This window comes from Sorex fumeus, unplaced genomic scaffold (genome assembly GCF_029834395.1).
Source record: "Sorex fumeus unplaced genomic scaffold, SorFum_2.1 ptg000111l, whole genome shotgun sequence".
NCBI classification, from domain to species: Eukaryota; Metazoa; Chordata; class Mammalia; order Eulipotyphla; family Soricidae; genus Sorex; species Sorex fumeus.
The window spans coordinates 9,055,248-9,071,151 of record NW_026606168.1 but is presented as its reverse complement, the minus strand read 5'-3'; the positions used below and the strand labels follow the sequence as shown (position 1 = coordinate 9,071,151).

The 15,904-nt window shown below is 42.4% G+C and overlaps 1 protein-coding gene across 2 annotated transcripts in view; it reads left to right on the top strand.

Annotated features, from left to right (window-relative positions):
- TRPM7 (transient receptor potential cation channel subfamily M member 7) overlaps positions 1–14,275 on the top strand; it is a 104,860-nt gene extending 90,585 nt beyond the window's left edge. For both annotated transcript variants that reach the window (XM_056135351.1, XM_056135352.1), the window contains 9 exons: positions 349–374; positions 2,466–2,516; positions 2,616–2,681; positions 4,427–4,710; positions 4,843–4,925; positions 5,075–5,280; positions 9,370–9,421; positions 9,532–9,638; positions 12,717–14,275. In XM_056135351.1, the coding sequence (XP_055991326.1) occupies positions 349–374; positions 2,466–2,516; positions 2,616–2,681; positions 4,427–4,710; positions 4,843–4,925; positions 5,075–5,280; positions 9,370–9,421; positions 9,532–9,638; positions 12,717–12,847 (1,006 nt within the window). In that variant the 3' untranslated portion in view covers positions 12,848–14,275. The remainder of the gene's footprint in view (positions 1–348; positions 375–2,465; positions 2,517–2,615; positions 2,682–4,426; positions 4,711–4,842; positions 4,926–5,074; positions 5,281–9,369; positions 9,422–9,531; positions 9,639–12,716) is intronic.
- Positions 14,276–15,904: the final 1,629 nt, after the last annotated feature.

The window sequence follows — 15,904 nt, the reverse complement described above, 5'->3', positions numbered from 1 at the left end:
TTTTGCACCAAAATGCTAATTATATTTTTATAGGCATGGATTGAAGATACCAGTTATAGTTAAAATATATGCATATAGCTATATCATATCCATGTATAATTTTGGCATTGGTTTAATGAAGATGGCAGATCCCCATAATGCCAAATTAAATAATCATAATAACATATAGCTGTATCATATCCATGTATGACTTTGGCCTTAGCCTAGTGAAAATGGCATATAGTCAGAGGTAGGTCTGAACTTAAAAATTCCTTTCACATTGCCAAATTTAGTAATAATAATTTTCTAAAAGTTTGTATGATAGCCTGAACTAACATTGAGGAATTGCCTTTTTTTGTGTTTCTTTAGACCGTCTGAAGAAGGAACGTTAAATGGTGAGTCGATTATTGTAAATGTAAATCAATGTAAAAATAATAGTGATAAACCATATGGTCTTGTTATAGCAAATGCCAGGCTATTCTAGGTATGAAATTTTAGACTTTATGTTTGAAAAGGCCAACGTAGTAAAAATGTTCCTTGTTCAGCAGGGTTTTCTGTAATATAAATGCCTCGTAAGTCATCATGTGATGATCTCTATACTGTCACTCCTCCAGTCCCTCTCATACCTGCTACCCAGCCTTCTCTTGAAAGGGAGTTCTTCATGTTGTATTTTCCTCTTAAGTATATTTCTATTCCATTTACCCTATTATACCCAAAGGGCCCAAAAGTACAATGCAGAAAGAACCGTCTGTATTCCTATGTTCATTGCAGCACTATTTACAATAGCCAAAATAGAAACAACCTCAAGAACAGATGACTGGATAAAGAAACTGGTACATACGCACAATGGAATGCCGTTCGGCCATAAAAAAATTAAAAAAAAAAAAAGATGAAGTCATGCAGTTTGCTGCTACATGGATTGATCTGTAAAGTGGCATGTTGAGTGAAGTTAGAGTGAGAGGGACCGACATGGAATGACCTCTCTTCTATGTGGGACATAAAGAAACATAATAGGGGAATAGCAAATGCCCAAAAGCAACAGTCAGGGACGGGTACAATGGACAGTAGAGGGAAGTCACTCTTAATTCATCCTTTACTATGTATCACTCAATTGCTTTTGATAGTCTTTCATTTTAAAATCTTTATGTTAGCACCCAAGTCATAAGGTCAAACGTTGCCAAATTCCAGCTTTTGTGTTGTCTTCATGCATATAATCCCTCCCCATAACATAATATACTAATTTCACCTGTTTGTGTATGAGTGCAATATAAAAGGAATCATGTAATGGTTTCTCTTTTGTATTGTGGCCTTTTCCACCAAATATTTATGATTCATCTATATTACTATGTATTATGCTGGTTTGTACATCCTCACTACTACATAGTGAGGTTGGGTATTTGATTGCATACCGTGGGTATTTGATTTGCATGCCCATTCTATTTATTATGCTTTACAGTTGATTGAGTGTATGACTATTATGAATAGTCTTGCTGTGACATTCATGTTTATGTTGTTTGGTAAACTTCACATGTAATTACATTTTGTTTCTTCGGCTCTGTAACCAGGTATAGAGTTACTTGGTTGTAAGCATTTGGTCACTGTCACTGTCACTGTCCTCCCGTTGTTCATCAGTTTGCTTGAGCGGGCCCAGTAACATCTCCATTGTGAGACTTATTGTTAATGTTTTTAGCATATCGAATACATCACGGGTAGCTTGCCAGGCTTTGCCGCGCGGGCGAGATACCTCGGTAGCTTGCCGGGCTCTCTGAGAGGGGCAGAGGAATCGAACCTGGGTCAGCCATGTGCAAGGCAAACGCCCTACCCACTGTGCTATCTCTCCAGGCCAAGCATTTAGTAAACATTCCCAAATAGTTTTTCTTTTTTTTAAATAGATTTATCAGGTGACTCTTTTCCATTATTTTCTGTACTTCTAAGTTGTTGCAGGGGCCACACCTGACTGATGCTCACAAGGTCACTAGGTCACCCTCAGCTGAGTCAGGGGCAGTGCTGGGGATTCTACAACTAGCCTGGCACATATGAGGCATGAGCCCTACCACTTGAGCCCTGTCCTTAGCCCCAGAAACTTTCTTTTTGAGTGGAGGGATGGAAAAAATACATTTCATGAGGAAGAGTGTGGACCATCATGTCCTTTTTCCTTCCAGGTGTCTGGGTACATAACTGTCACTGATCTAGCGTGATGTAATAGAGTAAGGTAGCACTCAGTGGCCAAATTTTGCTTTTGTTTTTGTGGAGTTTACATGAAAGAAGCAGGATAAAAGAATGAAAAGGCTGGAGAGTAGAACGTTTGCCTTGCACACAGCCAACCCGAGTTCTATCCCTGGCACCACATAAGAACCCTTGAGTGAAGAGTCGGGCGTCGTCCCTGAGCATTGTCAGGTGTGGGCACCCCGGCGGCCTCAGGGGGGAAAAGGAATAAAAAATGTTTGTTGCAATACTTTTTAAAATATCTTCTTTGTTTATTTTAGGTCTTGCTTCTCCATTTAAGCCAGTTATGGATACAAATTACTATTACTCAGGTAAACACTATAAACAAAATTTACTAATATTTTACACTTTTAGGGGATTTAAGAAATTTTTATCAATCTTTTTCATCTTTTTTCTCTTATCTCATGCAGCTGTGGAAAGAAATAACTTGATGAGATTATCCCAGAGCATTCCATTCACACCTGTGCCTCCAAGAGGTAAATCAAAAAAATGGGTAAAATGACAAAAAAAAAAAAAAAAAAACTCCTTATGTTTTTAGCATTAATAGAGAACATGGGTGGTGGTGGTAGAGGGCTCCCATTGAGAACAGCCCGTTTCAGGCTGGAGAATGAGTATAGGATATAAAGCTCTTGCCTTGCCTTGCTTGTCCAACCCTGGTTCGAGTCCTTAGCACTATATGTGGTTCCCTGAGCACCACCGGAGATAGCCCAAAACCAAAAAAAGAGCCAGTTTTACATAAATTCCCAATTAGGTTGGCCACAAGAGTTATATACATTTTTAAAAAGGAACATTAGAATTGCTGAATTTATCTGTTTAGTTTTATTTTGTTTGGGCCCATGTCTCATAGTGCCCGGGGACTCTGCTCTTTGCTAGGGGGTCACTTATAGCAGTGCTCAAGAGATCATCCAGTGATAAGGATCAAATCCACCTGCAAATAGAGCATGTACTCAGCCTATTGAATCAACACTCTGGCCCCAGAAATACTGAAGTTCTTGATTACTGCCATTTAGAAGCAGTGCTGTATTCTCATTCAGAAAAGCTCTAATTGGGACTGGAGCAATAGCACAGCAGGTAGGGCATTTCCCTTGCGCACCGCCGACCTAGGTTCGATTCCCAGCATCCCATATGGTCCCCCAAGCACCGCCAGGACTAATTCCTGAGTGCATGAGCCAGGAGTAACTCCTGTGCATCGCCGGGTGTGACCCAGAAAAGCTCTAATCCGTGTCAAATAATGAAAGCTTGAATAAATTGACGTCCGAGCATGTGTGCAGCAGATAGTTCAAAGCTCTTGTCTTCTTGAAATGTTCATTTTGTTGTTGTTGGAGTGTTTTTTTGTTGTTGTTGTTGTTTGTTTGGAGTTTTTTTGGTTTGGTTTGTTTTGGTTTTGGGCCACACCTGGAAGTGCTCAGGAGTAACGCCTGGCTCTGCACTCAGGAGCCACTCCTTGGGGGACCATATGGGATGCCAGGAATCTACCGGGTTGGCCACATGCATGGCAAATGCCTACTCGCTGTAATGTTCTAATCCCTGAAATGTTCACATTTTAATTTTTGGGTTTTTTTGGGTCATACCTGGCGATGCACAGGGGTTACACCTGGCTCGGGCACTCAGGAATTACTCCTGGTGGTGCTCGGGACCATATGGGGTGCTGGGAATTGAACCCAGGTCTGCCGCGCGCACGGCAAACGCCCTGCTCACTTTGCTGTTGTTCCAGCACCTGAAATGTTCAAATCTTAAAAGTAACTGCCATCACTAATGATAGCACAGCAGGTAGGGCGTTTGCCTTGCACGCGGCTGACCTGGTCGGCCCAGGTTCGATTCCTCCGCCTCTCTCGGAGAGCCCGGCAAGCTACCAAGAGTATCTCTCCCACACGGCAAAGCCTGGCAGGCTACCCATGACATATTTGATATGCCAAACATAGTAACAAGTCTCAAAATCGAGAGGTTACTGGGCCCGCTCGAGCTGTCGATAAACAACAGGAGGACAGTGCTCAGTGCTCAGACAGTGCCATCACTAATTTCTAATGTGAATATTGAGAAATTAGTAGATAACTGATTTTTCAGCATTTTTTGGCTTGAACTTTTTTTTATAAAATACAATTGTCAGTGTCGTCCCCTCTCCCTCCCCTAATTTGAACTAAAATGAGCAAAAAGTTTTTACTCCTCCTGGTTCTCTCCAGTGCCCTACTTCCGCCTTACTGAGTGCCCTTTTGTGCCGCAGGTGAGCCTGTCACCGTGTACCGCTTGGAGGAGAGCTCACCCAGTATCCTGAACAACAGCATGTCCTCATGGTCACAGCTCGGCCTCTGTGCCAAAATAGAGTTTTTAAGTAAAGAAGAGATGGGAGGAGGCTTACGGAGAGCTGTCAAAGTACAGTGTACCTGGTCAGAACACGATATCCTCAAATCAGGCCATCTTTATATTATCAAGTCTTTCCTTCCGGAAGTGGTCAACACATGGTCAAGTATTTATAAAGAGGATACCGTTCTGCACCTCTGTCTCAGAGTAAGTTCTAACGGTTCAGGAATGTGGAACGTTATTTGAACTTACTATTTCCCTTCTGAAAGATAAATTTTAGCAGACAAAATCTTAAGTGTAAATATTGAAAAACTTTTTTTTTCTCCTCCTTCTCTCTAGGAAATTCAACAGCAGAGAGCAGCACAAAAGCTCACATTTGCCTTCAACCAAATGAAACCCAAATCCATACCATATTCTCCAAGGTAAATGTTGACATTTTTCTTGCATCTTTTAGTATACTATGGAACCTCTTTTTAACTATTGATGTTGTAATTTACTTAACCCTTTTTAAATATTAATTAAAATGTTATCAACAAAATTGCCAGTAATGTCTATAACTGTTTCTTATAAGGTTCCTTGAAGTTTTCCTGCTATATTGCCATTCAGCAGGACAGTGGTTTGCTGTGGAAGAATGCATGACTGGAGAATTTAGAAAATACAACAATAACAATGGTGATGAGATTATTCCAACTAATACACTGGAAGAGATCATGCTGGCCTTTAGCCACTGGACTTACGAATATACCAGAGGAGAGTTATTGGTGCTTGATTTACAAGGTAAAACAACCATTTCATGTGGTGCAATTTGATTGCTCGAGCGGGCCCAGTACATTTCTTTGGTTCAGAAATGTGGGCAGGGCATTAATGGAGATGGTTCATCTTTGGGATCTTCTTGGAACTTTCAGATGACTATATGTTACTGTGGACAGCTCAACTCTAGCCTGTTCATGATTAGCTGGATTTCTTAGTTCTTCACCAAGCATTAAAGCAACATGGACGTTTTCATAGCATGATAGTTTCAGGTAGTTAGACTAGTTATGTGGTACATGATTACCCCAGAAAGAAAACTGAGAATTTTAGGGCTGGGGCAAGATTTGGTGACCCCTTGCACTACATTTTTTTTTTAATTCTCTGATATTGGTATAATACAGACACAGAACAGTGAAATAGAATAAGAAGTCCAGGGATAAATTTAGGCGCTTATCAATGTTTTATTTTATTTATTTATTTTTTGCTTTTTGGGTCACACCCGGCGATGCACAAGGGTTACTCCTGGCTCTGCACTTAGGAATTACTCCTGGCGGTGCTCAGGGGGCCATATGGGATGCTGGGAATCGAATCTGGGTCAGCCCCATGCAAGGCAAATGCTCTACCCACTGTGATATCACTCCAGCCCCATTTATCAATATTTTAATTTATGGCAAAGGATCTAAGATCATACAGTGGGAAAAGCAGAGTCTCTCCAACAAATCGGGCTGGGAAACTAGACAAACATATGCCAAAGAATGAAGCTGGACTATAGCCTAGCTGAATTTTCAAAGAAATAAATCGAGCATGGTTAAAAACTTTAGTGTAAGGGCCAGAGGGAGAGTACAGATTGGTTATTTTTTTTTCTTTTTGGGTCACACCCGGCGATGCACAGGGGTTACTCTTGACTCATGCACTCAGGAATTACTCCTGGCAGTGCTCAGGGGACCATATGGGATGCTGGCAATCAAACCCAGGTCGGCCGTGTGCAAGGCCGTACCCGCTGTGCTATCGCTCCACCCCCCAAGAGTACAGATATTTAAGTGCTGGCCTTGCATACGGCAAACTCTACTTCAGCCCCCAGCACTGCTAGGGGTTCCAGGGATTAAATGGTTCCCTGAGTCCTTCAAGGAGTGTGCCTGAGCACAGCTAGGTATGGGCCAAAAAAAACAGACCTTAAGCCATAAAGTAAATAAAAGCATAGATGAAACGTCCAGGTCTTTAGGGAAGATTTTAGGCAATTCAGCCCCAACAGTAAAAGAAGCAAAAGTAGCAATGAACAGTTGGGACTAGATTAAATTAAAAGGCTTCTGTATAGCAAAAGGAAATATAGAAAGAACAAAACACCTGAATGGTAGGAGTATACATCTGTGAAAGTCTCCTGATATCCCAGGTAAATAAATAACTCATTAAATTCAGCAACAGCAAGAGAAATAATGATTTTTAAAAATGGATAATTCTATCCATTTATTCAAAAAAGTATTCGGATAAATACTTTTCCAAAGAGGATATACAGATGGCTAATAGGCCTCTGAGAAAATGCTTGTCATCAATGGTCATCAGGAAAATCAAAATTAAGCCCCTAATGAGACACTGCCTCACACCTTTGAGAATGGCTCACAGCAAAAGTCACAATAAGAGTAAATGTTGAAGGAGGTACAGAGAAGGAGCTTTGATGCACTGTTGTTGGGAATGTACGTTGCTGAAACTGTTTTTGCAAAGTGCCCTGGAGCTTCTGTAAGAAACTGAGGCTAGGCATTCCTTATGATACTGCCTTCCTTCTTTTGGAGCCCAGAAACTCATATCCAGGCCAGAGTTCTGGTTTATCAGGGAAGGCACTGCTTGCCTTGCATGCAGCTGACCCAGTTTGATCCTGGCACCATGAGGGAACTATAGGGTTCTCTCAGTAAGGCCAGGAGTGATTCCTGAGTGCAGAGCCAGGTGTAACCCCTGAGCATTGCTGAGTATGGCCCAAAGCAACAGAAGAATGAAAGTCCTATCCACTTAAATGGCTTGTTGGCTTGTTTGTGTTTGGTGTTTGTTATTGCAGCGCTGGTTGGCAATTAAGGCCAGAACCTCACGTGCAAATCAAGTGTTCTACCCTGAGCTCCACCTGTGTTTTACATTGCCAGCGTTTATTACAAATTGAGTTGAGAGTAAAATATGAAGGCAAAGTGCCCATATATTTGGATAGAGATGATGAACCATTTTGCTGTGGAATACTCTTCAGCTGTTTACAGAAATAAGAAAAAGATAAGTCCTGGAAGATAGATCAAAGGTTTGGAGTACCTGCGTGACACAGGAAATCAGACTCCAGCCCTAGCACTGGGTGGCCTCCAGGTGCTGCCAGGGATAGGACAGGGCACCCACTCAACACCACTGGGGAGGCCCCCAAACAGGAAATACAGTTTTTTTAAAATGATGAAACTTCTGCCATTTGCAGTAAGAATGGAACTTGCCCAAGGGACTTAGGCAGAGTAAAGTAAGTCACAAGGGAAAATGCAAATATTTGGATGGCTTTATCTTAAACAAGGGTATAAGACTGATGGACAGACTTTAGAACTAACATTACCTGAAAATAGAAGAGAGATAAAATGGTGATTGTTTAAAAAAAAAAAAAAAAAAAGCTGGTGGGGCCAAGCTATAGTACAGTAAGGTAGGGTGTTGGCCTTGCATGCAGTCAACCCGGGTTCAGTCCCCAGCATCCTGTATGCTCCCCTGAGCACTGCTAGGAGTAATTCCTGAGTGCAGAGCCAGGACTAACCCCTGAACATCACTGGGTGTGGCCCAAAAATAAAAAATTGAAGGCCAGAGAAGAGAGATAATAGACCAGGTAGAGTGTTTGCCTTGCATATTTTCCCCCTGGGTTTGATCCCTGGGCCCTATATGATCCCCCAAGAATTGCCAGGGGTGATCTCTGAGTGCAGAGCCAGAAATAAGCCCTGAGCACCACCGGATGTGGCCCAAAAAACATGAAAAAGAGAATAGAAATCACAGTATATTCTCAAACCACACTGGATTTTTACCCCCAAAAAAAGCTATATGAGGGGCTGGAGTGATAGCGTAGCGGGTAGGGCGCTTGCCTTGCACGCAGCCGACCCGGGTTCGAGTCCCAGCATCCAATATGGTCCTCCGAGCACCGCCAGGAGTAATTCCTGGGGGCAGAGCCAGGAATAACCCCTGAGCATCGCTGGGTGTGACCCAAAAAGCAAAAGAAAAAGCTATATGAATACCTACCTTTCCAGTACTTTTTTCCTTGATATCTATTCATGTGATTAGTGCCTGTCGGTGTGGTGAGTAGTAGTAGTATCATGTTTTAATTCTGTTTTCCCATTATAAAGTTCTAATACAGCTGAGCAGCCAAAGCAGCCTTGCATGCTCAGGGGTCTAAGTTGGAACCTGACAGTCTGGGCCCATATATACCGCTGGGTATGGCCCTGAGCGACCCTGAGCACCACCAGGGTTGACCTGAGACCACTGCATCCCGAGCAGCGAACTCTTCGATTAAGTTTGGCCAAGAGTCATTCTAGTGCCCTAGGCCCACTGAGCTCTGACCAAGAGGCCCCCACCAACCCCCCCAAGACAAAAGGAAAATCTGTTTTCTTAGATTTTACATTCACGGGTTAAAAGAGTATTCAAGTGTTAGTAGTCATTCGTAGATGAATGATTACGTGAAATATAATAAAACATTTAACCGCGTCCAGCTTCCCGGTGATAATGGGGGTTTGAACTTAACGGCTGCATATGTTGTGAGTCACGCATCTCTCTGCTGAGCCGTGTGCTCGGGCACCTCCCCCCACCTCGCAACTACATAATGGCGACTATACCTTTGTATGCTTCAGTGTCCTTTGAGATCAAGGTGGGGAGGGCAACTGTAGAATGCACAGAATCTTTGTTGGTTCAGGTGCGGCGCTCAGGTCAACTCTAGGTTACGGATCACCAGGAGGAATACCTTCAAGACATTGGAGCAATTTAGTACGTAAATTGAGTAATGCAGTACTTAGTGGGGTGTCTTGTCTTTTTGGGGGGGTGTTGCTATAAAGTGACCACAAATATCAATGTTACATTAGTTACACCGTATAAAATTTTCTTTTTTTTCTTTTGTATGTACATGTAAAGGTGTGGGCGAAAATTTGACTGACCCATCTGTGATAAAGGCAGAAGAAAAGAGGTAAAACAAAGTTTTTATAATTCCATTGTCATTTTTATAACTTTAAAGTCTCCATTTCTATGTTTACAAATTGCCTTTTCATTCTCTCATTTTAACTACCAATTCTGCAGATCCTGTGATATGGTTTTTGGTCCGGCAAATCTAGGAGAAGATGCAATAAAAAACTTCAGAGCAAAACATCACTGTAATTCTTGCTGTAGAAAACTTAAACTTCCAGGTAAGCATTTCAGGTGATCTGTATAGTAAATAAATTAACAATTATTTACTGCAGTAAGATCAGAGGCACAAATACTTGTTGGCTATAAGGGGAGCTGTCTTCCTTCCCCATTTAGAAAAGCACAAAGTTCATTTGTTTCATAGATATTTATCTACTGCGTGCCAGGAATTGTACTAGATACTTTGGCTGCCTGGGGTGAACCAGACAGGCGTTGTCCCTGCCCTCAGCAGAGTTTAGTTAAATAATGAATATTGACAAGATTAATGGAGTTACTGAATGTCAAATGCCAAGCAGAAAAAAATCAAACAAGTAAACAGGTTTCTTAGCACAACTTAGAGATCAAGGAATACTTCCTGGGCAACTGGGAGATTTGCTTACACCTGAAGGATGAAAATTTTTAGATTATTCTGGCAGAAAAGTTGAGAACAAAGGTTTTCATGAAGCAAGAATAAGAACTGTGAAAGGGCTGGAGCGATAGCACAGCGGGTAGGCCGTTTGCCTTGCACGCAACCAACCCAGGTTTGATTCCCAGCATCCCATATGGTCCCCCAAGCACCGCCAGGAGTATTTCCTGAGTGCATGAGCCAGGAGTGACCCCTGTGCATCACTGGGTGGACCCCCCCAAAAGAAAAAAAGAAAATGTGGAGCCAGAGGGAGATAATACACTGGGCAAGACACTCAACTTGCACGCTTCCTACTCAGGTTCAATCCCCAGCACCTCAGATGGTCCCCCAGTCCCCAGCAGGACTGATCCCTAAGCAGAGAGACAGGGAAAAAAGAAAAGAAAGAAAAAAGGGGGCAGCATGATAGTACAGCAGGTACTATCATGGGCATTTGCCTTACACACAGCCAACCTGAATTCCATTCCTGGCATCCCACATAGTCCCATGAGCACCACCAGGTATTATTCCTAAGTGCAATGCCAGGAGTAACCTCTGAGTATTGCCGTATATGACCCGAAAATCAAAAAATGAAAAAAGAATATAAACTGCAGGCACTTTCTCTCAATACTAACTTCATTTTTCATCTGGAGATTTGCAAGTTGTTGCTATAAATCTGGGCACCTACCAGTGGTTCCACCCCTTTGTTGTCCATCAGAATGCCCTGTGGACTGTTTTTGTTTTTTGTTTTTTGTTTGTTTTTTTAATCAAGATTAAGTGAGTTGGTCTTTGTGAAGTACATGGAACTTGCTTCTGTTTTGAGGTGTACATTATATAGGCTTTCTGTTATCTCCTTTAATTTGTGGTAGATTTTTCTAGCAGAAATATCTTGCTTTCGTGGCCAATCTGGTACAGTTTCTGCCCACTCTTAATTCTGAAATCTTCCAAGAATGTACCTCTCCCATCATCATTCCCACTACTTTGTTTCCTTGAATTTTGCCAGAACTCTATAGGACAGGTTTTTGTTGTTGTTGTTGTTGTTTTTTCTTTTTGGGTCACACCCAGCGATGCTCAGGGGTTATTCCTGGCTCTGCACTCAGGAATTATTCCTGGTGGTGCTTGGGGACCATATGGGATGCTGGGAATCGAACCCAGGTCGGCTGCATGCAAGGCAAATGGCCTACCTGCTGTGCTATCACTCTAACCCCCTCCTAGTGGATTTTCACTGTAAAAATCTAGTCCTTATTGTAGCTTGGCATTGCATAAATCAATGTCAGATAAGGCCAGGTGTTACATGTTTTATGCTTTGTGAGATTTATGGCCTATGCCACAGCACCCTACCCCTTTAGCTGTGTAGAATAGTCATTGAAGACCCGAAAGAAAACACTGACAGAATGCACTGCATTCTTCAGTAAAGTAAGAGTGTAAGAACAGGCAGTAAATACCTGAAGCTTACATAACAGGACCGGGGATGTGGCCCGAGTGTGTATTCCTTGATTGCACGGGGCCCTGAATTTGATCCCAGGCACATGGGTGGTCCCCCTAGCAGTAATAACAAATTTAAGGGATGGGGGAAGGTGAGCAGCAAGCCAGGTTTCTCCCATAGGCCAGTTTGGCCACACTTGGCTGTTATCTGCTGCTGGACCTTTACTGCTGGTCTTCCCCTCAGCAGGCTTCCCCCCTCCCATCCCCCCCCCCAAAAAAAAACTCCTCTAAGAGTTTTTTAATAGGTTATTTCTCAATATTTAGGGCTTCACACAAATACGATCTCTTAAGTTTTCTGCCCTTCCTTGTGTAAAAGAATCACCCGGCAAGCTACCAAGAGTATCTCGCCCGCCCGCATGGCAAAAGCCTGGCTACCCGTGATATGCCAAACACAGTAACAACTGTCAAAATGGAGACGTTACTGGGCCCGCTCGAGCAAATCGATGAACAACGGGAGGACAGTGACAGTGACATATATATATATATATATGTATATATACACCTCCTTCCACCTTGCCTTTAGTACACTTAAACCTTCTGTGCACCGGGGCTGGAGTGATAGCACAGCGGGTAGGGCGTTTGCCTTGCATGCGGCCGACCCGGGTTTGATTCCCAGCATTCCATATGGTACCGAGCACCGCCAGGAATAACCCCTGTGCATTGCCGAGTGTGACCCAAAAAAGGGGGGGAAAAATTCTATGCACCTATTTCTGCTGTAATTCTTCGATTTTCTTTTTTCTTTTTTTCTTTTTTTTTTTTTTACCCACAGAGGTAATGAATTTCTTGAGAGCAGGGGGATTATTGATTGCTATGTTCCTATATTTGTAGTTAGGGTTTTAACATAAGGGTTACTTGTTTGATGGGTTGGCTTTGTTTGCTAGTGGGCCACAACTGGCAGCCCTCAGGGCTTGCTCTGGCTCTGTGCTCGGGAATCACTCCTGGAGGAGCTCAGGGGACCTTATGTGGTATGGGTATCAAGCCCAGGTTTGCCGCATGCAAAGCCAACGCTCTAACCGCTGTACTATCACTTCAGCCCCCTGATGGATTGTTTTTTTATCTGTATAAATTTTGTGACTTGAATTTATAGTAATCTGCTAAGAAAGTACATCTGGCACATTCGGAGATAAAAAACCGATTTCGGAAATGTTCTTAATCCTCCCTTTCTAAAATATGCTGACCATTTTTCTCCTTTTCTTTGGGGTGGCGACTATAGATCTGAAGAGGAATGACTATACACCTGATAAAATCATATTTCCTCAGGATGAGCCTGCAGATTTGACTCTTCAGCCTGGAGATTCCACCAAAGAATCTGAGTCAGCCAGTTCTATTCGTCTGATGTTATAAGAATACTGAGTCAATTTTCTTTTTTTTTTTTCTTTCTTTTCTTTTTGTCTACACCTCACCCAAACTGTTAGTGTCACTTTTCCTTTAGCAGGAAATGGTTGGTTCCTGGAGAAGTGTGTGTGCAGGTTGTCTGCGCTGACTCTGACCGGGAGGAAGATCCCTCTTCTTCCGACCTGATGAGTCTGCTCAGCCAGAAACTCCCTGTAGGAGAGAGTGGGCAGCTGTTAAGTTTTAAAGGAAATTAGTATTTATAACTTTTTAAGGGCTTTTCCCCCCTGCCCTCACTCCCCACCCTCTCCCCCAGGATTTCATTTGACTCTGTCCTCATGAGGGTCCTGCCCTCTCTCCTGTGGTGCAATACCATTAACCAAAGTTAGGTGTCCTTGCAGATGACACTGGCAGCTGGCTTACTGCCGTGCAGGTAGCGAAGAGAAGAAATGACCCACCCTTTTGGGTTCAGTGGCAGTCAGAGGTTTCCTCGGTGTGTTCTGGTGTGTACATCGATGGAAGTTACTGGAATCCAGCTAGCAGGTTATTGGTCCAGGTAAAGGAGGTAACTTAATAATTTAGGCTCACAGAAATAGAAGAAGCCTTTGCTGAAACCATTTTCAAAGAGGGACTCTAAGAATCAGGGTTTGACTCCATATTTAAAGATAGAGCCAATTTATATAGAGCCCAAATTGTGCAAAAGTATTGGTGGGTTTTGTTTTTGTTTTTTATAAACATTGTTTTATCAAGTTATTATTAAGTAGAAGAAAGCCATGATAGATTGGTATAAATGAGCAAAGGAAAAAACTTCAGGCACTATTAGACAGAAGTTACCTAGTGAGAAAAGTTAAAAGTGCTTTTTTCCTATCTATATCTGTAGTGACAACCTGGAAATTGCATACTTTTCCAAAGATTTTATTGACCGGTAGATCAGTCAGAATGTGTAAACATGAACTCTTACATATTTAAAAGTGGGCAGGAACAACTGAATATGAGGGTTTTGGGGGAAAGTTTGTGTGTGTGTATGTGTGTGCGTGGTACTTATTTAAGAAACTGAGTTGGATTATTATGTGATGTCGGGAGATTGCAATGCAACATTATGCCAATAAAATGTAATTTAACTGCCCCAGATATTGTTGAATACTCAACAGTAAGAAAAGCTTTTCATCTGACTAAAGTTTTACGCTTTGTTTTTTTTTTTTTCTTTTTACTTTCTAGGTACTAATTTTTATTTTTATTTGGAGGGAGCAGTGTAAATCTTATTTGTATTCTGTAGTGTATCTCATAGATACAGACAAAGCAAGAAGTGAGAAACTGTTTAAATAGTGTTTAATATTGATGAGGGGAGAAAGAAAAAGTGTATTAAAGATAATATTCTATATACATTTTGTATATCATTAAATCTTTAAAAGAAATTAAATAAATTTATTCTTGTTTACAGATGTTTAGTGAGTTTAATTATTCCCCAAAAGTGTCTGATACTTTCGGTCAGTTTGTTTTCAGAGTGTCCATTGTTTTTTTGGTTTGTTTTTAATAAACCATTTGCATACCTGTGCTTTTTCTCCTTTGTATCCTATGCATTGTCTAATGTGATCTTGGTCTACCTTTCCTTCAATGTTTCTTGTTATGTCAGAAATAAGGACCTAGGGGCTGGGGAGATAGCACAGCGGGTAAGGCGTTTGCCTTGCACGTGGCCGACCCGGGTTGATTCCCAGCATCCCATATGGTCCCCTGAGCACCGCCAGGAGTAACCCCTGTGCATCGCCAGGTGTGACCCAAAAAGCAAAAAAAGAAAAAATAAGGACCTGGACTGCAGCTAGGCAGTGGGTAGGGCATTTGCCTTGCACACAGCTGCCCAGGTTCAGTCCCCGACATCCTATATGGTCCCCCAAGCTCTTCAGAAATGATTCCTGAGCACAGAGCCAGGAGTAACCCCAGAGCATTGCTGGATGTGACCCAAAAACCATGAAAAAAAAGAAATGAGAATATAGGCTTTCTACTAGCATTTAAATTTTAAGTTTATTATTTTTACAAGGTGAATAGTAAGTAGCAAGCCTTTATATATTGCTTAATATTGTTTCCTCTAAGGACTTTATATAACCCATTCAATCCTCCTAATTATCTTATGAATTGGTACTGATGTGACTCTTTTTGCAAATTAGAAAATTCAAGATATTAAGCAAGTTATTTTTGTATATTATAATTACTTCCACAGGTTTTTTTTTTTTTTAAATGATCAGGACTCAGTCCAGATTTAGGTGTTGCGTTGGTCTTATTTCTCTAAATACCTCTTAAATTTGGGAGAGGGTTGGGCTAGGGGTGTGAATCTTGGCTTTTTTTTTTTTTCCTTTCTCTTACCTGTCAATGATTTTCTTGGTTTTGGACCACATCTGGTGTGCTGAGGGCTCTGCGTCGCGCAGTGCTGATCATCCTAGAGTGCCATTCAAAGACACTTTTTCTTTGCTTATTCATTTGCCCTAATGCAGAACTAAGAAGAGACAAGGCAGTTCCGACCTTCCAAGCTCTGCCTTTGCTTCCTTCCTTCACCATTTGGCACACTTGGCAGATTCTGACTCAGCTTAAAGGCTCACAAGGCTGCTGCCAGCTTTGGGCACTCCAGAGGGCCCCTCCTTTTCTAACAGACCCTGTCCCAGGACTTGGGGGGTGTATTGTGGGGGGAGGTATGAGGTCTAGGTTTGATGTTGACACACACGAGCCACTTCCTCAACCCAACTGCTAACACTTCTCTTCCCTAACCGTTTTCCTTCAGATGTGGCCCAGGGTTCCCTGTCGAGTTCCTGCAGGGTCAGGGAGAGGTTCTGTAATCACTGCACACCCAGTTGTGCCATTCCCAGCAATACTCAGCCAGGCTCTCAGTGCCTGAGGGTGAGCACAGTCCAGCGGGGACCACCAGACAGTGCTGGGGAAATGGGCTTCATGCAGGGCCAGGCCTCAGAATTTGTATAGCACACACAAGGCATGTGCTCCAGCTCTGCACTACCTAGCCCCACTGAGTGCTGCTGTGACCCTGCTGTGCACTGAACCTGGGCCTCCCACATTTCAAATGTG